The 26,888-nt window shown below is 30.7% G+C and overlaps 3 protein-coding genes and 3 non-coding genes across 6 annotated transcripts; 5 read left to right on the top strand and 1 right to left on the bottom strand.

Annotated features, from left to right (window-relative positions):
• Positions 1-656: 656 nt before the first annotated feature.
• On the top strand, positions 657-4,836 carry LOC124911806 (potassium transporter 5-like). The gene is made up of 7 exons (XM_047452329.1): positions 657-857; positions 980-1,208; positions 2,612-2,860; positions 2,946-3,005; positions 3,104-3,532; positions 3,610-3,864; positions 3,947-4,836. Exons 1-7 carry the CDS (start codon positions 657-659, stop codon positions 4,834-4,836), a joined length of 2,313 nt encoding a protein of 770 aa, XP_047308285.1.
• A 7,494-nt stretch (positions 4,837-12,330) lies between these two features.
• On the top strand, positions 12,331-12,422 carry LOC124923121. Its single transcript, XR_007098136.1, has one exon. It is a non-coding gene; the product is annotated as a small nucleolar RNA R41 (small nucleolar RNA).
• Positions 12,423-12,489: 67 nt separating this feature from the next.
• Positions 12,490-12,584, top strand: LOC124923122. The gene has a single exon (XR_007098137.1). It is a non-coding gene; the product is annotated as a small nucleolar RNA R41 (small nucleolar RNA).
• Positions 12,585-12,677: 93 nt separating this feature from the next.
• On the top strand, positions 12,678-12,770 carry LOC124923123. The gene has a single exon (XR_007098138.1). It is a non-coding gene; the product is annotated as a small nucleolar RNA R41 (small nucleolar RNA).
• A 1,419-nt stretch (positions 12,771-14,189) lies between these two features.
• Positions 14,190-18,519, bottom strand: LOC124916083 (metal tolerance protein 2). The gene is made up of 12 exons (XM_047456820.1): positions 17,986-18,519; positions 17,623-17,692; positions 16,832-16,929; positions 16,587-16,696; positions 15,990-16,105; positions 15,449-15,545; positions 15,268-15,352; positions 15,064-15,126; positions 14,846-14,951; positions 14,604-14,764; positions 14,436-14,527; positions 14,190-14,364 (listed from the first exon to the last, which is right to left on the bottom strand). Exons 1-12 carry the CDS (start codon positions 18,355-18,357, stop codon positions 14,232-14,234), a joined length of 1,503 nt encoding a protein of 500 aa, XP_047312776.1. The 5' UTR covers positions 18,358-18,519; the 3' UTR covers positions 14,190-14,231.
• A 2,152-nt stretch (positions 18,520-20,671) lies between these two features.
• Positions 20,672-26,606, top strand: LOC124920224 (DNA-directed RNA polymerase 3, chloroplastic). The gene is made up of 17 exons (XM_047460665.1): positions 20,672-21,630; positions 21,700-21,903; positions 21,997-22,127; positions 22,274-22,343; positions 22,448-22,506; positions 22,626-22,743; positions 22,827-22,940; positions 23,015-23,146; positions 23,461-23,877; positions 24,606-24,656; positions 24,754-24,909; positions 25,016-25,243; positions 25,328-25,417; positions 25,501-25,548; positions 25,643-25,757; positions 25,966-26,069; positions 26,135-26,606. Exons 1-17 carry the CDS (start codon positions 20,782-20,784, stop codon positions 26,243-26,245), a joined length of 2,997 nt encoding a protein of 998 aa, XP_047316621.1. The 5' UTR covers positions 20,672-20,781; the 3' UTR covers positions 26,246-26,606.
• The last annotated feature ends 282 nt before the right edge of the window (positions 26,607-26,888 follow it).

The raw sequence follows: 26,888 nt of genomic DNA, 5'->3' as shown, positions 1-26,888 counted from the left end.
TTGAGATTAAATGTATAAATAAATAGAATACTTCATATCTAGCTAAGGTATTTTTTCTTAAAGAAAATAAACTTTTTACTTTAATAACTTTTGTAATTTGTATTACATTTCAAAGGAAAGTAAAATAAATAAATATAATAGTAAAATAGAGAACACGGTATGTACACAAAAAAAAAATGTTGAAATAATTGAAATTGTAGAAATTTATTGAAAAGGTAGCTTAAAGTTTTATTTAATTTATTGAAAAAAAAAATCTTATTCATTTATTTACTATATTACTTTCTTAATATATAAAAATATGATAAATAGAGACACTGTATGTACGCGGAAACAAATCTTATTAATTTATTTAAAAAAAACAGAATTATTAATTTAAAATAACTCATTATAATTCATTTTATTTGTTTATGCATTAAAATAAAAATAATATGTACAAAATCTCTATTTAATTTTCCTTAAACAATAATTAATACTATCAATTTTTCAATATTATTACAACAATTTTAATACTTTTACATTAATAATAATAATAATAATAATTTGTGGCATCCTATAAGTAGTCTTCTTCTTCCCACACAGCATAAACCCTCACACTTTCTCTCTCTACTGTAGATTCCGTTAACTGACCGGAAAGTTGACCGGAAAGTGTGAGATTAATGGCAAGTGACGAGCAATTAACTAATAATGTTCATGATAATGGCCAAATCTGTCCAGAAGAAGAGATATCAAATCTCCAACCGTATCAAAATCAACTGAAATCTAAGAAGAATTCATGGCACAGGCTTCGTCGTTACGATTCACTCGATATCGAATCGGCGAAGTTCTCTCGAGCCGATCCAGCTCACGGCGGCGGTAAGGTGCGATTCAATTCTCATTTCCTTTTCATTTAACCTAATCTATAAGCGGTTACGGTTACGATTTGATTGATAATTGATTAATAGTTCGATTGAAATTTTGTTGATGATTCTGTATGTGTTAGGGATTGGAGTCATGGTTTGTGCTTCTGCAACTTGCGTTTCAGAGTTTAGGCATTGTGTATGGAGATATCGGAACGTCGCCGTTGTACGTTTATGCCGGCGTATTTCAAGATGGAATCAAGCATAAGGATGATATATTAGGAGTTCTTTCTTTGATTTTCTATACACTCACCATCATTCCTTTGATCAAATACGTCTTCATCGTTCTTCGTGCAAACGATAACGGCGAAGGTACATTCTAACCAACTCTTCGCTTTTGCTTTTCCTTTCGTTTAAATCGTTTACATAATAATCTATAATAATCTGATACAATAATTTTGCGTTTTGCGAATGAAATGCGAACTCTTAAATTAAGTATAAGTTGAATCAAACCTTGATAGATCTTAATATTATTAAAATAATTATATTTTTATTTTAAATAGATCATTATAAATTTTTATTATTTGTAACAAAAAAATATATATATGAAGAGATAAATATATAAAGTTATTTGTTGACTTACACATTTTTTTTCACTTTTAATAAAGAAATTAATTGCTAAGGAATATTTGACTAGAATATAACTACTAACTATATTTTACTAAATCACAAATTAATGAAATTATCTTTTTCAACATATATTTAAAAAATTATGTAATAATTAATTGCTTGTTTCATTATTAATTAATGACCATAGTACACTTTTATTTCATTGGTTTGTTTAGGTTTTTAAAGATGTGTCAAATTTTTATTTTATTTTATTTTGTATAAAATTAGTTTGATATAATGGTGATATTTTATGAACAAACTGATTTGAACTTATCTTATTTTTCATATTGATATATTAATTAAAATTATATTGTTCCAATAAATTATATGAATATACTAATAGAATATTTACAAGTTTATTTGAATAATTTATTTACTATTTAAAAAAATTGATTGATATTAACTTTTAGAAAGTATGATTTTTTTATAAATAAATTTGAAATGTATTAATATATAATAATAATATAATTAATTGAGTGATACGAGTGATAAAAAAAATGTTAATTATATTATTACTTTTTTTAAAATCTTAATCGGATCAGTCTTAAAATAAAGAAAGTACCTTTTTCAAAAGATATTTTGAAAATTTAAACCATAATAAATGGTTTTTTTCAATATAATTTTTTTTATTAGAAACTTTTAACTGAGAATTATATGTTATTTAATGAGTGTAATAAAAATTTAATTTTTTTCTCTCTTATTAGATTTTTTTTACCCTCATTAAATAATACATTATTTTCTATTAAAATTTAATACAATTTTTATATATCATGGTCATTATAGAAATATCTTTTTTCTTTGTTTACAAAAATATTTGTTGAATTATCATAAAATTATCTTTTAAATCATATGATATTTTTTTTATCAACCTAATAAATATTATTTTGAATGAATCATTATTTTAATATTATTTAAAAGCTCTTATTTATATTATATTTTATATATTTGTTAAAATATTAAACCAAAATCATATACACGTTTTTTTTTTGGTACTAAACATGTTATTAATAAATGTATTTATATATACTAAAATAATGTCAATTAATTTTTATTATATTAAAATATTTATATAAATTCCAAAATCTCTGTTATTTGTAAAAACGCAGGAGGAACGTTTGCGTTGTATTCGCTTCTATGCCGAAACGCGAAAGTGAGCTTATTGCCTAGCCAAGAAGCTGAAGACAGAGAAGTTTCTACATTTAATTTGCAAATCCCAAACAATGAAGTTAAGCTTGCATCGAAGCTCAAATCGAGACTGGAAAATAGTGCATTTTCCAAATATTCTCTCCTCTTCGCCACCATGCTCGCCACTTCCATGCTCATTGGCGATGGAATCCTCACCCCTTGTATCTCAGGTACCCATTATAAGAAACTCTCTAATTTCAATTTAAACGATCTGAATCAACATCTTCATCGTCTGGTGCATGTGGGTTGTTGCAGTTTTATCAGCCGTAGGAGGGATCAAGGAAGCTAAATCTCTAGCCCATGTGCTGACTGATGGTAGTTATACTTGATTTACTATTTACCTCGAACCCAATTCACATTCTATGAAATGGGTATTGTTATAATAATGAGTTTGGTTTGATTATTGATTACAGATAGGATTGTGTGGATTTCAGTTGCAATCTTGGTGGTTCTATTTGCTGTTCAAAGATTTGGTACAGACAAAGTAGGGTATAGTTTTGCTCCAATTATGTTTTTATGGTTATGTTTGAATATGGCAATTGGAACCTACAATTTCTTCCATCATGATCCCACTATTATAAAAGCCTTAAACCCTTGGTACATAGTTGAGTATTTCAAAAGAAACAAGAAAGAGGCATGGATTTCTCTAGGCGGTGTTATCCTTTGCACTACAGGTGCTGAGGCATTGTTCGCCGACGTTGGACATTTCAGTGTTAATGCAATACGATTAAGCATGAGCACACTTGTTTATCCCGCAATTGTCTTATCTTACACTGGCCAAGCTGCTTACCTTATAAACAACACTGATGATTTTGCAGATGCTTACTTCAAATCAGTTCCATGTAAGACATTTCCTTTTTGATGATGAATGAATAAGTACTTAATTGTGATTGTAAAATTTGTAAATTTGTAATTGCAGCGCCTGTTTATTGGCCAACTTTTGTGGTGGCTGTGTTGGCGGCTGTGATAGCGAGTCAATCGTTGATATCAGGGGCTTTCTCTGTTATTCAGCAGTCTCTCTCGATGGGTTGTTTCCCTCGTGTCACAGTTATTCATACGTCGGCTAAGTTTCATGGGCAGGTTTACGTTCCTGAAATTAACTACCTCCTCATGGTGGCTTGCGTTTGTGTCACCTTTGGTTTCAAAACAACTACTAAAATTGGAAATGCATATGGTAATTTTCATTATAGTTGTGTAATGGGGTTGAAGCCAATATTAATATTTCGTCAAAACCTTTAATACAAGGATCTTTTCAGGTCTTGCCGTGGTGTTTGTGATGACATTAACGTCTGGATTATTGGTATTGATCATGATCATTGTGTGGAAAACGAACATACTTCTCGTGATCACTTACACTTTAATCATAGGAGGTGTGGAGCTACTCTACTTGACGTCGGTCCTGTACAAGTTCAATCAAGGCGGCTATTTACCCTTTGCATTTGCATTCGTCATGATGACAGTCATGTACGTGTGGAACCACGTTTACAGGAGCAAATACTATTACGAGCTGGAGAACAAAATCTCCCCCGAGAAAGTTAAAGAGATGACAGTTGACTCGAACTGTGTGCCCTTGCCAGGGCTAGCGATTTTCTATTCAGAGCTTGTCCAAGGAGTCCCGCCCATCTTCAAGCACTACATTGACAATGTGCCTGCTTTGCACTCTGTTTTGGTTTTCGTTTCAGTCAAGTCTTTGCCTATAAGCATAGTGCCTTCAGAGGAGCGTTTCCTTTTTCGTCGAATTCAACCAAGGGAGCTCAATGTTTTTCGTTGCGTGGTGAGGTACGGTTACATAGATGCAAGGAACGAACAAGAGCCGTTTGAGAGAATGCTCGTGGAAAGGCTAAAGGGGTTCATAAGGGAGGAGGTTATTTTCTTAAAGGAAAGTAACGTTGAAAAGAAGGAGGAGGATAACGAGATAGAAGAATTGATGGAAAGGGAGGTTGAGTTGTTGGAAAAGGCTTGGGGGTCGGGTGTGGTTCATTTTATGGGCGAGAGCGAAGTGGTGGCGGGGAATGGAGCCGGGATTATGAAGAAAGTGTTGATTGGATCGTATAATTTTTTGAAAAAGAATCTGAGGCAGTCGGAGAAAGTGTTCGATATTCCTCGAAAGAGGATGCTAAAAGTGGGGATGACTTATGAACTTTAAAGTTATGTTATAATATTTATAAGAGTAGTAGATGATGAGATTTAGAATTCATGAGATATGGATATGATATAGTTTTTTTTAATGTTATAAATAGTTTTTAAAAATTATTAAAAGAAAATAATATAATTAAAATAGTTTATTATTATGTGAATAAGTTATAGTTTTTTTTTTATATTACAATTTGATTACTACTATTTTTATAAATTTAAGAACTAGAAAAGTAACCAAAAATATATATGAAAAATTAATAGATTAAAAATGCCCTTGAGCCAAATTCTTCTCAACAATCCATAGGTACCATTTATTGCAAAAGATGTAAATGAGCACCCAAAAATCTAATACCCATTAATTGTTTTTCGAAAAGGGGATTGGAGATTATTGATAATTCAAAATTTGGGGTCATGGATATGAAATAAAATTGAAATAATCGTTTTGAATTGAATTTTAAAAACCCAATATTTGATAGATGTTTTTAAGAAGAAAATTGAACTTTTTTTGTATTGTTTCATTGTATGAGAATTATGGAAGAGTGTTTCTTGAAACTTAAGTACAAACAGTGCCTTTTGGCTTTATATTTAATAAAAGACAATCTTTAAAAAAAACACATATTACATTCAAATTCAAATTATTGTCTTCTTATAAAAACACTTTTCTTAAAGCAAATAAATATGAATGCATATTTCATTGGAAATAATAGTCCAGTTACAATTAAGTATAATTTACATTTACATTGACAAGCCTATTTCTTCCTATTTTGACAAATGAAAATCTATAATATTTCCTATCATGGGATATGAATTGATGTCTACAATCAACTTTGATGTTTTTTTATTGTGTTTGACTGTTAACGATTTATTGTCAATAATTATATGATGTTGGCTGTGTTGTAAGACTTTAATTATTTTTTTTGTCCTTAAAAATGTTTCTCTAGCCTACCCTCTCACGTGACAACTTTTTCTTTTAAATTTGTTTGGCACTTTGGCTTTGTAGAAATTTAATGACAAAAATAAATGTAGTTAATTTATTTATTATAATATTATTTATAATATATATATATATATATATATATATATATATATATATATATATATATATATATATATATATATATATATATATATATATATATATATATATATATATATATATATATCACTAGTAAAAAAAACTCATTAGGTCCTGACCTCTTAAAATTATACCATTTTAAAAGTAATTTGAAAAACTAAAATTAACTCTGACTTCTCAACATTATTACTAGTAAAAAAAAATAGATTTAACAAAATGGTAGCAATTTGAGGAAAAAATAAATTTAATAGAATTGAAGATAATAATAGATGAAGAAGATATTAATTATGTTATTTCAATCATCACACAAAATGAAGAATGAAGAAGCAATGAAAATAAATATTGTAAAAGAAGAGAAATTAAAGATAACTTATGGAGACAATTATACTATCAATGTCCTTAGGGTAATCTATGGTAATTTATATCTATATAATGATGCTTAATTTTTAAAGTGTCTGGATTGCCGGGTCGAGAGCTGTGGTTAATTTTGATATATGTGAGAGTAAATGGATACTTGGGTCGGATTGTGGGTTGACCCGCCCATAAAAATTTTACCGTAATATTTTTTCACAATTTTTATATTATTAATCGGGATACATGCTAGTTGATATTAATAACACTCCTATTTTATTAAATGGTATGCCTCTCTTTTATTTATTTAAATAAAAATTAAGAGTTTGTGTATATATATTAAAAATATTAGAAAACTTTAACATTCTCACCATCTTCTTAGTCAGAATATTATTTATTTAATTCTTAAAATAATTTTAAAACTTTTTTGTTTAGAAAGTCTTTATGAATCCATACAAATTTATTATTGTAGTTATATACTTTAAACTATCGTCTTTAGATGTTCCTATTAGTTAATAAGACTTATATAATCATAATTAAAGTTGTTCTTGAGCTGAATATAGCTAAACATAATTCCAATTAAATTTTGATTTCTTACGAACACTCAAGTAGACAATTATGAATGATCAATGACAAAAACATTGACCGATCATTTCACAATTACAAAAACTAATACTCGAGAGATAAAAACAATAGGTAAAAATCAAAGTTGTTTTAGAATAAATTTTTTGAACTTACAAACATGTTGAGAAGTCTATACAAACTCTAAAGACTTTCTTAGAGTTTAAAAAATAATAAGTAAAATAGAAGGTAAGAGGTTGACCACATGGTAGGGCAAAATGCCCCTTAGTAGGGTTACGAGGTCCAATGACAAACAATCAAGTTTTACTTACTTTTTAAGTTTAGAGTTATGTTTTCAATCTGGAGATTAATTCGCAATCTTTACATAATGATCTAACCAAATGAGTTGGCTTGAGAAGAAATGTCTAAAAGGTCATAAATTTTTCTTTTCCTACTCATCTATTAGGTGATAAATTCAAATATAATAACATAAATCTATATCATACTTCTATTTAGTACAATATTTATATTTTTATTAATCTATAATATTTAAAAAAAATTACAATAATTATATTATAGAGATATTATACCTAACTAGTTAATAATTTATAAACTCTATATTTGTAAAAAAAACATTAAATTTAAATTATATTAATATTTATTTTGTCAATATATTTATTAATAATTAATTATAATATACATTAATAATAATATGTAAAAAAACAATAATGTATAGCAATATATTTTAAATTTAAAAACATTATATAAATTTATATATTATTTAATTAAATAATATATATAATTAAATTTAAAATTTAATTAAGAATATAAATTATATTATATATACCTATTAATTAGTTTAAACTTTTATATATAATAATTAATATATTTTAAATTTATAAACTTTATATAGTTTGTTATTGTATTAATTAAATGATATATAATGATAATATTGGTTCTCGAAAATTCCAATTTGAAAATTTTAATTCCCTCGTCTTTCTCTCACTCTCTTTTCTAACTCTCCGCTCTATTTTTTATATATTAAAAATTTTATTTTCTCTTTTATTATATAAATATATATTTATATGATTAATTTAGGAGTATATAAATTACAGTACCTTAAAGTTTAAGATAGAGTTTAATATTTAGGATATTTTTAATTATTAATATTTATAAATAATAATATTATTAATTTATTATGTTATTTTATATGAATATATATAATCATATAATGTCTTTATGGCTTAAGGTTGTAAGTTTATGATTTTTTTTTAATATTAATGTATATTTATATAATTAGTTTAAGATTTAGAATATTTTTAATTTTTAAAGTTATATGAATATATATTTATATAATTAATTTAGGATTTATGATTATGATTATAATTTATGATACAAGGGTTTATGATACAAGGCTTAGTTTTTTTATATGAATATATATTTACGTAATACATGATTTAGGATTTAAGTGTAAGATAAGACTTATTCTGTATATAAATTTTATTATATTATATTTGATTATTCAGCAAAATGTTTGAGTAGATTTTATTATTTAAAAAAAATATTCAAAAATTTTATAAAAAAATTGTTATGATAATTTATTTGTAAATTTTGAATTATTTTTATTTATTTTCATTTGAGAAATGAAAGGAGAAAAGATAGAAAAGAAAAATAGAATATATAAAATATTTGATCTTAATTTATTTATTTTTTCTAATTTAGGTTTAGAAAAAATAAAAATAAAAAATATTAATAATTTTAAGGTTTAGTAAGAATAAAAAATACTAAATAAAAAGGCAAAAATTAAAATTTAGAATTAAAAAAAATTAAGAAGTCAAGAAAGATTGGAGAGTAGTGTGAGGGTGACTAGTGGTTACCTAATATTTATTATGAATAGGTAAATGATGTTTATTAAATTTAAATTATAATTAATATTTACTTTTATAAATATATGAATTTATTAATAATTAATTATATATACATAGACGATCATAATTATTAAATAAAAATAATAATAAGTAAAAACTAAAATGTTATGATATTGTATTTTTTTAATTTAAAAACATTATATAATTTTATATGTTCTTTAATTAAATAAATATATATAATTAAATTTAAAATATTCATATTTATTTAATTAAATATATATATATATATAATATTTTAAATTTTATATAAATTAATTTGATTTGTTATTTAATAAAATAAATACGTATAATATTACTGTTTTAAAATTTTGTTGACATTTCATATTTTTTAACTTAATAATTTATAATTATATATAAATATTCATTAGTTAGTAAATATATAATTAATTAATTAATTCATTCATTCATTAATCAGCCTCACCTCACCTCCGCCACTATATAAATAATTCTTCTTTCCTTAATCCCTTTCTCCTTACTCAACCTTTACTCTCTCATTATCAGGTTTTTCTTATTCACATTTTTTTTTATAGGATTTTGGGTTCAAATTCTTAATTTATTGATTATCATTGACACTCACCTATTTACTCTTTCTCAGTTTGTAAAAAAAATAAAATTAATTAAAATGGTATATACCACTGTTTTGTTTGTGTTTTTGTATGAGTACATATTTTCTATGAAGAAGACCCTAATAGTCTTATTCATTTCTCAAAATTAAATGAATTGACAAATGTAGTAGTAGAATCAATTTCATGAAAAAGTATAATCATTTTTTTTTTATAAACTCTTATTTATATGAATAGTCAACAAATCCATTAGGAATATAATTTTTATTATCACGATTATAATGCCTATACTATATTATATGATGATTTGTCTAGATGATATTGTTTATAATATATAATAATGATTACAACTAAACGATGATGCTTACATAATGTAATGCATAATTAATGATTTTACATGTATTTATATTTGTAATCATAATCCTAGTTAATTTGATGTTAATATTATTTTATTTTTAAAAAATTGTCTATTTTTAATGACAACAAATATATTTGAAGAGTTGTCTTCTAACTTATTAATAAATAAATGTTTATACTTAAATTGATTTATCAAACCATGTCCTATTATTAGTTAATGTGATATAATAATTTTGTTCTACGGTTAAATGTCTTCATTTATATATAATAAGTATACTAAATTTGGACGACAAACAAATTAATTCTGAAAAAGTATGTGGCTTATTTTAGGTTGAACTAACGAAAAAACAGAGCATCAAACTATTTTTTTCTCTGTATCATGAACATTTTGTTGGTTTAAGTGTAGTATTTATAAGGGTTGGAGTTAGATGATTTTTAATGTTAATTTTGGAATAATGTTTAAAAATTATCTTGTTATTTGAAAATTTGTGTTAAACATTTAAATTATCTTGTTATTTATAAAAAAAATATATAACACAAATATACCTTACCTGCCATCTCCGCCTTCCTCTTCTTGGCCAACTCCTTATTTGCCAACTTAGTGGCCAACTTAGCCGCTTTCCTCCTCTTGGCCAACTCCATTAACCTCTCCTTCCTCTCCTCCTTCTTTCTCTTCATCTCCTCATCCTCCTTCCTCTTCTTCATCTCCTGCATCCTCTTCATCTCCTCATCATGCTTCCTCTTCTTCATCTCCTACCTCTTTTTCTCCTTCTCCTTCTCATTCTCAATATCAAGTGCAGTACATGCCTCTTTTTTTTCTTCTCATCCACCATTCTTTTGTTCCTTTATTTCCCCCAATAATGTGATTATAAGATGTTGATTCTCTTTGATGAGTTTGATTACAGTTTTAATCTCATTTACATCCTTTGTTAGCTCATCAAATTTGGCATCAGTATAGGCTTGAGACACTCGATTGGGTGCACTAGATGTAGAATTGTCTTGATTAGTTCGAGGAGTCGTCGTAGAAGGGACTTACTGAGAGTTGTCTTGACTATTTCATCGTTAACTTCAGGGTTGAGGAGCTGGGGACTAATAAGTCTCATCTTCTTGTCCGACGGTTTGGGAGTCATTTCATCTTTTTCATCACAACCTTCATTATTTCTCTTCCTCCCATCCAATTCAAAGAATTTATCATAAATGTTGCCTCTCATACCTTCAAAGTCGTCCTAGAGTACTTTCTCTTCTCCTCCTCAGACTCATTAATTTTGTTGAGAACATTGCACTTCTAGAGGGTAGTGAATACCTCCTATATGGAATAACTCCTGTAGGATGTATAGAGCATTATCCTCGGGCTTGTAGGATCTTGCCGTGTCATTTCAACAAATTTGGGGACAAATGTATTGATAAGCTCATAGGTCCACACTTGGAAGGCTAGTGCGAACTCATGTAAAGTATAAGCATCATCACATACGCTTTTCTTCTTCCAGGTTTTCTTCTTGGCGAGATATAACCCCAGAGGTGTTTCATATCTTTGTTAAAATATTTGTGGACACGCAATTGAGTTGGCGTACAATGCAATTCATTTGCGTACCACGCAAATTTCATTGGCGTACCCACGCAAATTGCATTGGCGTACCCACAGGAAAATGTTCACAAACCATTCAGAATAAGTAAAAATTATACATTTCTCAGATCTCACAACATTTCAAACCAAAACTATAGAACTCAATAAACCCTAAAACTTAAAACCCTAAAACATTTCATACTCAACATGCAAGAGAGGGAGGAGTAGTCGAACTAACCTGAGAAATGCTTGACGATCGTCGGAGATTCGGGCTGGAAGCGTCTTGGCGATCGTCGAGTAGTCGGGCTCGATGGGTAAGCGTCTGGTGTTGCGCGTCGTCCTATGGCGAATGTCGGGGGAGTCGGGAATGATTGTAGTTGGGGGAGTCGGGGCTTGGGGCGTGGGAGTCGGGGGAGTGCGTCGTGAGAGAGCAACGATCGCGGGGGAGAGAAGGGAAAGAAAACTGAGAAATGGAGGGGAGAAGAGGTTAGTGAAATAAAAAAAAATATAGTAAGGGTAAACTTGTCAAAATTTTTTAAAAAATGTTATATTTGAAAAACGAGTTTATCAAGGTTAGTTTTGAGAGGAGGGTTTATTTTAGGGTCATTTGATCAAAATTCCAAAAATATGAAATATTACCCTTAATTAATTACAGTTTATTTATTTAATTATTAAAAAAATGTTAATACTTATTTTTATCTATTTGTTTTATTAAAAAAAAAAATTGTTATTTTTTTAAGCCCAATTTAAGCCTGGTCCAACTCAGAATTTTTATTGAGTAATTATTGAAGGTTCATTCATATGATTATGATTGTATTCGATTTTAGCATTAATTATTTTATTATTACTATTGAGTTTTATTACAAAATTACGACCCAAATTCAATAGAAGCCCAATAAAGGCCCATAAAAACCCTAAACCAAAGAAATAGCCGCAACGAACCCTAAACCTAGTTCTTGATCTCTCTCTCTATAAATGGTTAAGGACGGCAACCTTCTTCTCTATCCAGATTCACTACCATTACAATGAGCTAGGTAAGATCTTCAATGCTTGGAGATTTGCAGTTCTAATTTTCCATCTTCATATATGTTTTCCAATGAATGAAATAGAGGCTGTGATGTTGAATACTACCTATTTGCTGATCTGGAATTATCCTCTGTGATTAGAAAACACCAATGGATCCTTCTGAGCCTTTTTTTATAATTTCTTACCTTTTTCATTTGTTTGATTTTGATTAGATATGTTTTTCTACTAATTGAATTTAAGTAAGGCTATGATGTTTATAACTACCTATTTTATGATTATATGGAAATATCCTTTGTGATTATAATATACCAATGGATCCTTCTGAGCCTTTTTCAATCTTTCTTTGTTTTGTTGGATCTTCATCAAATTTGATTTTGTTAATGTTTATTTTACAATTCTTCATTTGTTTAATTTTAAATGAATGGATTTGAGACTATGATGTTGAATACCTACCTATTTGCTGATAAGGGAATTCATTCCCTTTGTGATTAGAAACCATCTAATTCTTCTGAGTCTCATTTTTTTCATCTTTCTATGTTTGAATAATAATCTTTAAAATTTAGTGTCTTTATTAATTTGTTTAATATTTTTGTTAAAGAATTAAAACCATTCTGTGATGATAATTTTAGCGAAAGATATGGTCACTTTTGCATTGGAAATTATTCCAGACTACAATTATCTGATCAATGGTTCCTTCTTTACCCAACTTTTATTTATTTATTTAAGTTTTCACTTGTTATTTGTATTATATTTATACATTGATATGATAAATATTATACATTGTGATATTATTTAAGTTTGATAAAAAATTTAGATATTGACATGTATTTTTAGAGTATTTATTTCATAATACATAAAATTTTGTGTGAATTGTGATTTAACTTTTTTTTTACTAATGTTTTTTTAATTTGAAATAGAGATATATGAATTAATTACATAAGTTTAGTTCACGTTGAGTTAGGTAAATCAGGATGAGTTAGGTAAATCAGGATTAGGTTAGAAATTTTTATTCGAATTATTAAACAGTTTTAGTTTAGAATAGAATCGATGAACCTGTGTCAACCTGGACCGATAACTCTTTAAGCTTACCTAAATTACCAACCATAAATTAAACACCACAAATGGTTATTGGGCCAAAGTATATTAGAAATTTAATTTTGTGAACTATGTATGTATGCAGTAAGAATATTGACGAAATTCAATTTATTCATGGATCTGTTATAAGAATGAATAAATTATAGTTGCGTAAGTAACAAATTACAAAATTTATTAATTTATACTACTCATTGATTTTAGAGAATATAGTCAAACTCAATAATGTTGGTATCCCAAAAATTTGAACTTATACTAAATTTTTTTTTATTACAAAATAATGGATAATTTAAAATTTGAGAAAATTTCAACTTATTATAATGTTTATTTTTTATTTGTATATTTCTTAATTAAAGAAATAGATATTTAATTATGTTATTTGGTCATAAACAATTAGAAGACAGTTTAATTAGTCATTTGAAAATGAACAAAATTTGTAGAATGACGAGAAAAGAATTAAATGTTTTATTTTTGCACGTGCCTATTATCATTAACCAAGAAGTTATTCAAAAATTTCTTAAGAATAAAAGTTTAATAAATTAAGTAACAAATTAATTATTTAATTTTAAATTAAAAAAACATTAAATATATAAAATAATAAAGATTGTCTATTATGATTGAAACCATTGACCAAAAAAAAGAAGCAATTTTTTTATCTTTCCCACTTATTTAGAAACACATATACTTAAAAATTATTAAACACGTAAATATAATTGGTACATCAAAACTCGGTTTAACCAAACTGGTCATGATTGGTACATCAAAACTCGGTTCAATCAGTTTTTTTATTGTTCGCTTTTTTTTTGCTTACCCCTACTTTGAATATTCCAATTCTCTTAACAAAATGTGATTTTGAAGAGTTTTATTTAGTTTTTTTTTTGTTATACATCATGCATTTTTAAATTTGTTTAGAGCTGGCATTGAATTACCAAGACGAAGTTGAATGCAGATTTGAACAGAATCTGGAGGTAGAGACTTTGATATTTCTTTTTCTGCTTCCTCTGCTACCTTTATACCTTCTCTGTAATTAATATATGTTTTCATGTTGTAATAGAAAATCAAATAAAAATTCTCTCTTTTTTTTAATCTTACCCGACTAGAATGTCATCGGGCATTGTGACCTCCATTTGAAGGACCATCTTCTCCGGCAACAAGTGTCTTGTTATCCTTTCAATCGCCATTTTCTAATAATCAACCCCAACTACCATTATTAATCTGATTTTAAGTGATGAACACTGTAAACTGAGAAAACAAACATACCTCTGAGAATTTACACAAGATTATATTCCTGACTTTATCTTCTATTTCCTTATGTTCTGCTACTGCTGAATTCGTCCTATTATTATTGTGCCAATGTTTTTCCTCCTCTGTTTCATACTCTCCCCCCATTGATTCATCAACTAAAAGTGAAGTTGCAGGTTCTATAAAAGACCACCCAATTGTTTGTCAATGCATAAATTTTGTGATTTAGATGGTGGAGGAGAGACGAGGAATATATATACCTACGTGTAGGAAGATTTCAAGAACATGAGGATGTTGTTTCTGAAGTTCACTACGAACACTCTCAGCAATATCATGTGCAGCACTCACACTACAGAATGGATCTACCTGTGTAATAATTATATCTATCAATATATGAATAATGTGATTGATATTTTACAAGAAAACAAACATATGATAACCATAATAATTAATAATAATACCCAGATGCTTTAATTACCTCAATATTCACATCAAGATGCAGAAATGAACCAGCTCTTCTTCCCCTAAGATGACTGCACCCCTAACAACAGATTCAAAATCACGATGAGTATATATATACAATGGCCTTAATTCAAACACTTATTATCACAGATTCAAAATTTAATTCAATCCAGATTTTGAATGTGTTTCGAAATGGGATGCAAAGAAATCCATCACTTACCTTGACTCCCTCAACTTGCAGAATAGTTTGTTTATAAGGAAGCAATTCCTCCAATGGGACTGCAGCATCAACTAGTTCCAATATGCTACAACACCAGAAAATTAAGAGAAGAGCCAAAGACCAGATCAGGCTATAACAAAAAGAGTAGATAATAATCATATGCATATCAAACCGTATATACCTCTGATAACCATTTTCAAGACCTGCTTTCAAAATCATTCCTGAGACAACAATTCCGGCAAGAGGATCCAGAAACTTGACCCCAAGAATTGAACCTCCTGACAAATGATGATTGATATGTGAGACTCCACATCAGAAAATAGTTATTAAACTAACTGCACTGGACAGCCTAGATATTTAAATAATTAAATCCAAAAAAACTAGTTGTCTTCATGATAATGTATATAAATAAGAATTTAAGCAATATCCATTTATCCACAACTTGTGACAACATAAAGACCATACATAGTGTGGCAAGGCTTCCGTTGCTCAAAATTGAAAAAAACAAAATGTCTCAGATAGTTCAATTCTGAAATGGATCTCAACAAATCATTGGTTGAACAGTGGGTGAAAAATTTATCATAATATCAGAGATTTAGAATGCACCCAAACTACTCTTTAGTTGCATCATAAATTACAGACAAATTATTAAAAGATACCCGTATCAACATTAAACATGTTTTTTTTTTTTTTCAATTTGGAAATAAGATAGAGGTCCTTACCAACCCCAATTAGTGCAACTAACGAGGAAACAGCATCTGCACGATGATGCCAAGCATTTGCTTTCATCAGTCCACTTCCTTCCCTTTCCCCTGCTCTCTTTGTTATCCAGTACAATCTATGAAAACAGGGAAAGAAGCCAGTCTCGGACATAAAAATCACATACAAATTAAGAAGCACAAAACCACATATATGTATATATTTGTCCTATACAGAGGAGAATCATCAGACTGATCTGGAACAGGGGATATATCCTTTATACAAAAGAATGTGCAATAGAAGACGCAGATCTCAAACAAAATCACATACATCAGGTATACATGAGGGAGGCAGTAACTAAGCAGCTACTATGAACTAAATACTCATGTGGGAAGACTCAAATAAGAAGTGATAGGATATCTATTCATTAACTAAATAACCAAGGTACTATGAAAACAAGTAGGTACGGTAATACTGACAAGTGACAAAGAAACAAATATCAACATGCACATAAAGGCATTAATGAAAAGATCAAATAAGACAGTTGGATAGGGCAAGCAAAGAAAAAAGCAAGACAATAGTGAAGCTTTTGTTACAGCAATACGAGAAAGTCTAAGTACCCTTCTTTTGTAAATATTGCTAGTATTGTCACACTCAAAGCTAAAATAGGATGAGCCATGTCAATCCCATGATGATGATCCACTATCTCAGGAGATTGTGACATCAAGCCCTGTAGATAAAATGTTGAGATTTCTCATCAGGCAAATGAGCAATTGGAAGCAGTGGTCAAAAATTTGCTGCAAATACTACAAAGTACAAAGTATTAGTTATTTGACCTCCATAAAAAGGACGGCATGATCCTTACCATAAAAAGATCTAAAGCATGCCAAGCTATGCCACCAGCAGTTCCCAGAAGCATAAGAGAAATCCCTAGTGCTCCTAAGGTTTCAAATTTACCATGTCCTGAATATTGAGAAAAGTAAAAATTTAGTGACTGGAAGTTTAAAGATAAAACAAATTTGAAATGAAAATACAAATTATCCTAATGCATTATTTATGAAGAAATAAACAATAGAACTTTCCTAGAATGACAAAAGAATGTAGAATCCCACATCTACATTCCCTGCATTACATAGAAAACTTCACAACCATGTAGACCCCATGAATAGTTGGTTGTTCATACAAACAGAAGTACCATTATTTACCATCCACTTACAAATATTTTGCTGTAAAAATGCCAAATTACAAAAGACATGATACTCAACATTCAAGAGCATCATAATCCAGAGAGGTAAAATTATAAACAATGCTAAACAGTGAGCAATCAAAAACAAGAGAGGGTAAATAGGAGTTGCAACAAGTTACAAATACTGCTATCCTCAACACCCCATACTTTTCCCAACAACCGATTTGGATGAGTTAGGAAACTTGCACCAAGAATGCAACAATTTAATATTCACATTTGAAAGCACAATCAACTTGCAGTAAAGAAAGAGTACTAAAAAAATGCAAACAGCATACTGATTTCTAGCAGTGAGTTGTTAGCCTTGTTTGCAAATGAAAGCATACAATATATTGGGGTCAGATAATTAAAGAGGTTATGATATGATGATAACTATAAACAACACATGTATGACAAAAATAAATAAATTTAACCATATGGGTGTTCTTTGTCCTGAGGAACCCTAGCAGCCTTAAATGATAGAAGAGCTACACCGCTTAGAACCTGCAGTGCAATCAATAAATACATTAGTTAGGCAATACTTTTGAAATATTAGACTTGATGAGAAGCCAGTTGATCAAGCTGATATAGAGAGAAAGTGAAATCTATCAGCTAAGGTGAACCGTCAACATAAGAGTAATTCTGAACATTTCTATCAGGAAGATGATACTGAATGAAATCATAAGATGTAATTTCTAATCTACAAATACATATTTCACCTATTTATTGATTTGGAAGCTGAAATTCACATAAAAGCAGATTCTAGGATTTGAAAGAGTGAAACGAAAGAATCTAACCACATCGGAAATGGAATGTGCGGCATCGGCGATTATCGCAGTGCTTCCGGAGACATAACCAGTCAAAGCTTTTCCAGTAGCCAAGCAAATGTCAGCTGCGAGCCCTAAGTGGAATATCTTCTCACCTTCCTTAGTTGAGCGGTCGTAATGCTCGTGTTGCTGATGTGAATGTCCGACGTGCCATCGCTTCGGAATTGTGTAACGACTATCTGGCAGCGCGAATGAGTGATCATGAGTTTCAAGAGAGAATATGTTCAAGATTTGAATTGGTTGATAGACATTGAGATTCTTCGGAGCATAGCTACGAGACTTGGAGTTGGAGATACATGCTCTGTAAATTGGATTGAGTTTGGATAATCTGAAGAATCCCATGGATTCACACACAAACACTATCTATATGTCCTTTTTATGACGATCTTTCCTGCTGAAGAGTTTCTGCTTCGTCTTCAAGCTAATAAATTGTTCTTCAAGAGTAGAAAAGGAAGGAAATTTAGGCTAATGGAAAAGCGCGATCAATTTCAACTGCCATGTCCGTAGCAACTGGCAGCAGACTAAAGTCTTTACTAAGATGGTTGGGCGGATTTGCGAGGCCATTCCCAACCCGTTTTACTTTCGAGATGTTTTTTACCGGTATCGTTTAAAAATTACCGATATTATAAATATATCGAAAATATTGTACGGTAATATATTGAAAATAACGATTTTAAGGTATACCGAAAAAAATGTAAGGTAGAGTACGATACCGAAATTATTGATACGGTAAAAGTATGAGATTTTTAAAATTTTAGTATATCGAGATATGTCGGAATATCGAAATAATATTTATAAATTAAAATATATAATATATAATTCAGGAAATAATTAAAGAGAAATGATTGAGAGAGAGAATTTGAGAGAGGGAATAATGTGGCGCAATTTGTTTAGCCAAAAAAATAACAAAATTTCTCTCTCCTCACCTTTTATCATTTTTCCAAGTGATGTAATGACATGTCATTCCTTCCCATTTTCTCTTTCAAATTTACTTCTCTATCACTCCTAGTAATTAAATAAATTTGATATTAATTTAATTATAAAGATATAATTTTTCATCAAAATATAATTATACTGAAAATTATTCAATATATAATCTATATTTTAAGGATGAGATTGTTTTTTAAAATTAATATGTTTTTAAAGTATTAAAGGTATAATATGGATACCGTACCGAAATTAAGATATACCGAAATCAAGATAAGATAAATGTATTGATTTTTTGTATACCGAAATTAAGGTATACCGAAATCAAGGTAAGGTAAATGTATTAATTTTTTATATACCGAAATTTTTACTAACATATAAGGTATAAATAAAATATTAAGGTCGTACCAACTCACTCTTGGTCGGGGCAGAATCATATTAAGATTGAAGCGAAGAGACAAATACAATCCTCGCTTCATTCCCGGTCAATTATCAGTCAAACCGAGAAGTATCGTTCCTAACCAAACCATTCAAATTAAAAACCGCGAGGCAGATTATAATTGACATCCTTTTAGGGATAGTAATTATATCATATTTTTTTAATATTATATATATTATAATATATTAAATATTTATATAAAGAAATAATTTTAAAATTATTATAAAATACTAAGAATAAAAGAATATACTAGGAATATTATATATTTAATTGTGTTTATAATGTTTTTGTTAAAATCGAAATATCATTTTCGTCCCTCGGTGGTTAAGTACCGATCAAACCCGGAAAAAACCATCCTTAAAGAGACAATTCGGGTCAAAATCGCGTTAATTGCCCTCCCAGTTACGGGTCGGGTGGGGTTGAGTTAGATTCGGGTTACCCGAACAAAAAACTGCCGAATGAAATAGGTCTTCATTTGAAAACGAAAAAAGAATAGGTCTTTCTTCATTCATCATACTTCAGCAGATAACACTCCAAGTCCCCAGTCTCCCGACAGTGACGACCTTCATCTTCCCCTCTTCGGCTCGACGGCGACGCAACCAGACGACCGAAAACGAAACAGACGACTCCTTTACTTTCGACGGCGTCTTCTTCCTCGACCGACAGCTTCAATTCCTGGTCATTTTGTCTTCTTCGGCACTACTCGGCAGGTTGTTTCTTCTTCCTCGGCACTTTTCTTCTTATTCCCTTTCAAATAATTGTCTATGATAATGGAGATAAGGTATTGTGAACGAATGTTGATGAAACCTTCTATTAAGTAAAGAAAAGTTAGAAAAAATTGTAAACACTCGATGTTATGATGATGTTGTTGATTGAATGTAACCGCGACTGTGTTTTTTAGTCTATTCATCATCTCTGTGAGTTCAATTTTTATTGGTTGCTCAAACATACTGTTATTTTGAACTTGTTTTGGCATTTGTTTTACATGCACACTGTGTTATCTGGTATATTTGTAGAATGTCTGGAAATTGCATCCATTTGGGGTTTGATTGATGTATACACGATTATGTGTTATGTTATTGAAGGATTAGTCCTAAATCTCCAGGTTGCCTTTTAATAATGGAGTCTTGATTCTGTTGTTTGTTAGGTGTTTGATGGATATATGAATTTGGCCTGATGCCGATGAAGTCATTATAAAGAAGAATCTAAGAAAGCCTCTTGGTGAGTTAAGAATTAATTTTCTAATTCCTCAATAGATGTAATTACGTATCTCATTTCCATGTGTCACTCTTGCTTGTAGGATCCTGCTGAAAGGGGACAATATCACCTTGATGATGAACACTTAAGAGAGGGCTCATTTCTTGGATATCACAAGCCCTCATATTTATTTCCGCATTGCCATGGCTTCCACGGTTTCCTTTTCTCCGAGCCCCCGAGCTCAGTTCCAGCCCTCCTGGATAAAGAGGAACACAAAACCCACACTAAAGCCACCAAAAAATCTCAACTTTCTTTTTATTTCAACCTCTAACTTCCCGGACTTCACACAACACCCTTCTATCTGTTCTTCTTTTCCGCACAACCTTCGTCTGCCTTCCCTTAACACGTCGATTTCGGTTCACGCGCCACCTTTGTCCGACTCGACAGAGGACAATATAGTCGAAGACCTGGAGGATTTATCAAATTTGCAGACTATTGTAAATGGGTTCAACCAGGCAGACCCAAAGGAATTCTATAAACTTTCACCAAATGGTGTAAATCAGATTGGGACCAATGAATCGATTCGGAGAGTATTTATTCAGGACCCACCTTGGATAACTTCACTATTCATGAATAATTTGTACAAGAGGGCGAAGACTGAGGCTCAAGAAGGTGATAAGAAGAGGTATTATGTGCTGAGGAGGAGACAAATTAGGGCAGAGACCGAGGCTTGGGAGAAGATGGTGGAGGAATACAAGGAGTTAGATAGAGAGATGTGTGAGAAGAAGCTGGCGCCTAATTTGCCATATGTGAAAAAGTTGTTTTTGGGTTGGTTTGAGCCATTAAGAGAGGCAATTTCCAAAGACCAAAGCGCAGTTCGATCAAAGAAGCAGAAAGCTGCATTTTCGCCTCATATAGATTCGTTGTCCGCTGATAAGATTGCAGTGATTGTTATGCATAAAGTGATGGCTTTGTTAATGATGGGACATGAAGATAGATGTGTTCGCGTAGTTCAAGTTGCCGTTCAGATAGGCATGGCAATTGAGCAAGAGGTGAGACTCTATTTTAGTTTAAATCAAAATTCTGTAGTTATATTCCCAAAATATTGCATATTGTTTCAGGTTAGAATACATAGTTTCTTGAAGAAATCGTTAGCTAGCCAACAAAAGAAGTTTGTTTCTCAAAACCCAGAAGACGTAAATAAGGATGCTGTGATACTCAAGAAACGTGTTAAAAATTTGATCAAAAGGAAGAAGACAATTGAGGTGCAAAAGCTGGTGAAAGATGAAGAAGTCAAGCCTTGGGGACGTGATACACAAGCTAAGGTTTGCTATACTTGTACTTTCCCCTTTTCTTCTTCTTTATGTCGTTGTCTAAAAATATGTCGTTAACTAGCTTCTGATTGTCATAAAGTTCAGCTTGGTTGCCGTCTGATAGAGCTATTGACAGAGACTGCTTATGTGCAACCTCCAATTGATCAGTTAGCAGATAGCCCACCTGATATTCGACCTGCTTTCAGACACTTGTTTAAGATTTCAAACAATATCGGGTAAGAATGCAGTTATTTGTATTTCATGTTAATGTGATTAGAATTTTTTTAACTTGCAAATCCATAGTCAATGCCAATTGAAGCAAATTAAAAATGAATTTTCATTTCCTCTTTTCATATAACTTGTATGTTTCTTCTCTTTGCAGGCAAAAAATTGTGAAGCGATATGGAGTTATAGAGTGCGATCCTCTTGTCCTCCAAGGGCTTGATAGAACTGTAAGTTCTCTCATGACTCGATTATCATCGCTTTGTGATAAAAGAAGAATATTTGTGTTGTTGTAGATACTAATGAATCTAATATTTCAATATTATCAATCCAGGCTAGGCATATGATCATCCCTTATGTGCCAATGCTGGTACCACCAAGAAAGTGGAAAGGGTATATATGACAATTTGTAACAATATTTTTTCTGTTTATTTTAGCCATTTAGCCAAGTTGAAATGGGTGATAGCTTAAAATGAAAAAAACTGAACATTACTGATATATATTTTCTTTAGGTATGACAAAGGTGGCTACCTGTTCTTGCCATCTTATTTAATGCGGACTCATGGTTCAAGGCAGCAACAAGAAGCTGTTAAACGAACGCCTCCAAAACAAATGCACAAAGTATACGAGGTAAAAAAGCCTTAAAATTTCAGTCGAGATTTCTATTGCAAAACAATAGCCTGACATTAAAGATTAAAATTCACATTATACAGGCCTTGGATACACTAGGAAGCACCAAATGGAAGATCAACAGAAGAGTTCTAAATGTAGTGGAGGACATCTGGGCTGGCGGTGGTAACATTGCTGGCCTTATTGATCGCCGCGATGTGAGTTTTCCTTAAATTATTATTATTATTTTTTTGTATCGTTCTGCTTAGTGAGTGATCTGTTCTTCTTCTAGGTCCCAATACCTGATAAGCCTATCTCAGAGGATCCAATGGAAATCAGAAGATGGAAATGGAGTGTGAAAAAGGCAAAGAAAATTAATCAAGAAATGCATGGTCAACGATGCGACACTGAACTTAAGCTCTCCGTAAGATTTCATATATATGTATATATTGCTTGTACATTTGTTTGTGAAAAATCACATTGATTTATAAAATAATCTCATGAAATTATACCAAATGAATCAAACAATATTATAATTTGGACGATGTTCGATAAAAAAAATTATATACCAATTGAAGCAACAAAAATTACACTATAATTTGGATGAAATAAATCACTTTCAGTTTTAACTTTGATGGATGTTAATAAGATTGTGATTGTGTCAAAACACTAGTTTCAAATAGACTGGTTATTATAGATAATGAGTTTATTGTCGACTAATTTGTTTTGTGGTTACAGGTGGCTCGAAGAATGAGAGACGAGGAAGGGTTTTATTATCCGCACAATCTTGATTTCAGAGGCCGGGCTTATCCTATGCATCCTCATTTGAACCATCTCAGTTCTGACCTATGTAGAGGAGTTCTTGAATTTGCAGAAGGACGACCACTGGGAAAGTCCGGTATACACTGGCTGAAAATACATTTAGCAAATCTCTACGCGGGTGGTATAGAAAAGCTGTCGTACAATGAACGTCTCTCATTTGTGGAAAACCATTTGGATGATGTGTTAGATTCGGCAGCAAATCCTCTCAATGGAAATCGATGGTGGTTAGATGCTGAAGACCCTTTTCAGTGTTTAGCAGCATGTATTAATTTATCAGAAGCTTTGAAGAGCCCATCACCGCGAACCGTCATCTCTCATCTTCCCATTCATCAGGTAATATGCTTACACTAGCTGAACTTTTCGAAATGAGGTATTTGATAATAAAACCTATCACTTTGTCGAAGTGAATTAAATTCATTTGATCGTTGTTATTTAACATCACTTAATTTTTGGATTTAGCTTAAAAATCTTGTTTAATTTGGTAAGTTATGAATGACTTCACTCGTTAATCTAGTAAGAGCGTACAAAAGACTACTTTAGCCTCTGAAAATTAATCGTAATGTCATTACAAGGATAAAGTAGTTTTTCTGAAAGAAAATGTCAACTTTTTCATTAAAAAAGTGGAGAAGTGCTAGAGGGTTACAAGCTAGGGCAAAAGCAAATACACCACTACATTGATACCATTATAAGGATAAACAGTCTTTAAGTACTTTCCTATATTAGTTCAACATTTTATCAAATCAATTATACCTAAATTAATATATTTTCATTTGGTATATTGTAACATTTTTTTCCCAAAAAAATAATTTTACAGGCCCTTAACTAATTCAGTACTACAAATATTTAAGACAAAGCAAAAAACATATACTGAAAAATCCCGAAAACACCACAAAGTCTTCTTGTCGTGCCATGAGTCTTGTGTCAGAGCCCATACCCTATTCTGACAATTTGAGAACTTGCTCCAATTTCTGCTTTGAAGATTGCAGCATTTTTACCTAATTGGAGAAAATGTTTTTTTTCTTTGGATAGTTGATTCATCTCTTACAATGATTCTTATTTAGGACGGTTCATGCAACGGACTACAACATTATGCTGCTCTGGGAAGAAACTATGTATGTATTTAGCTGGTGCTACTTTTGCTTGCTCACTTTATTTTCTTGGTAATAATAGTAGCATCATGTTCAACTTACCAATTCACTCTTTCTGTAGTTCGAAGCATCTGCGGTAAATCTAGTTGCTGGAGAGAAACCTGCAGATGTTTACTCTGAAATTGCTTCTAGGGTTCATTCTATTATGGATAAAGACAGCCAAAAGGACCCTGACAGCTACCCAAATGCTGTGTTGGCCAAGCTTTTAACCGGTCAGGTTGTACTATTACCTGTGTTATCTTTTCTTAGCTACGGTGATCTCTGCTAAGCTTGCACGTTAAATAACACAATTACTGACAATTTTGGTTTGGTTTGGGTCTCAGGTGGATAGGAAACTCGTAAAACAGACGGTGATGACTTCGGTTTATGGTGTTACGTACGTTGGGGCACGAGAACAGATCAAAAGAAGATTACAGGAGAAAGGTCATATTACAGACGATTCCTTGCTGTTTAAGGCAGCCTGTTATGCTGCTAAGGTAACAATGGCAGCACTAGGAGAGATATTTGAAGCTGCTCGTGATATAATGGCTTGGCTTAGTGACTGTGCAAAGGTATATATTATTTTGAAGTAGAGAAGAAAATTATATGATTATGAAATATCAATATTGTAAATTTTAACCTAGTTTCACTATCAGATTATTGCTTCAGAGAATCATCCTGTTCAGTGGATAACTCCACTAGGCTTACCTGTTGTTCAACCTTATTTCAAGAATGAGCGCCATGTTGTGAGTTCTTGTTCTATCTTTCTAGTTTTTTCGTTTATGGAAGAGTTTACATATCTCGTAACTGTTTTGTTACGGTGTTGCAGATAAGAACCTCCCTTCAGGTGTTGGCGTTACAGAGAGAGGGGAATCAGGTTTGTGACAATCTCGAGGCCAATTTAGGTTTTGGGGATGTTTTTTTTATTATTATTGCAATGAGTTGTTTACAGATTCCTATTTTTTTTATAGGTGGAAGTTAGGAAACAAAGAACAGCATTTCCTCCTAATTTTGTCCATTCACTGGATGGATCGCACATGATGATGACTGCTGTTGCCTGTAGAGATGCCGGGCTACGATTTGCAGGTTTGTTAAATTAAATGCCTGTATTCAATCTTATATTTGGACCCTATCTAGAAACATTTCAGAAATCGAGAAACATATTAGAAAACTTTTTTCTGTGATGTGAATGTGGATTCTCATTTAGATTGGGATCTTGATCCAAAAGTATATGAATCCATTATAAAGGCAAGTATATGCTTCATCATGGACTATGTTTATTTCGGTTTGACAGGAGTGCATGATTCGTTCTGGACGCATGCATGTGACGTGGACAGAATGAATAAGATTCTAAGAGAAAAATTCGTCGAGCTCTATGACCAGCCAATACTCGAAAACGTAAGTGTTTGATTTCGAAAGTATACTGGTTTCAAAGAAATAATTCTTCGCATTGATGTGTCCAGTTGCTCGAGTACTTCCAGACGTCATACCCCACCTTGACGTTTCCACCTCTTCCGGATCGAGGCGATTTTGATTTACGATCTGTTCTCGAGTCTCCATACTTCTTCAACTGAATTATCAAAACACATCTTAGCAACAATGTTTGCCACTTGTTCAACCGCGACATTCTTGACACTCTTGAACAGAGTCTTCGAGCTGTGTTCCGGAAAGAACCCTAGAACGAATCAGTTCCTCGCGACTTCTGTTTCGATTCATGGCGTGGGTGTGAAGATCTAGGGAGAGGAATCATATGATCTAGTTGCTGATCACTAATGGGTGGTGGGGATTAAAGATGAAGACATTGTATAGGATATATCATATATGTAGTTGTTGCAAGTGTTTGTGGTGGTAGTGTATAATAACAACAAAATATGGATGGAGGAGTCTTTTGTAAATACAATTTTGAGATATAATTTAATTCATCATTTCTTTTAATCCTTAAATGTAATTTTTACTTTAAACTTTATTTTAATTTTCAGCTTTTTACAAAAATCTTAAATTTCCTGTTAACTATATATATTTTTAACTTTCAATTCATATAATTAATCTGACCACAAGAGTTCAATTATAAAATAATATTTTTTTTTCAAATGTAAGCAAAATTAAACTTGACCGAAGTATTATGTATCATTTTAAATTATAAATAATAATAATAAGTTAATATACTCTATTATCTTATTATGTTATTTCTATATTTGGTCATCAATATATTTTTTA

The sequence above is a fragment of the Impatiens glandulifera genome, chromosome 1 (assembly GCF_907164915.1).
Source record: "Impatiens glandulifera chromosome 1, dImpGla2.1, whole genome shotgun sequence".
Taxonomy (NCBI): Eukaryota; Viridiplantae; Streptophyta; class Magnoliopsida; order Ericales; family Balsaminaceae; genus Impatiens; species Impatiens glandulifera.
The sequence above is the reverse complement of the archived record's forward strand: the minus strand, read 5'-3'. Positions and strand labels throughout refer to the sequence as shown.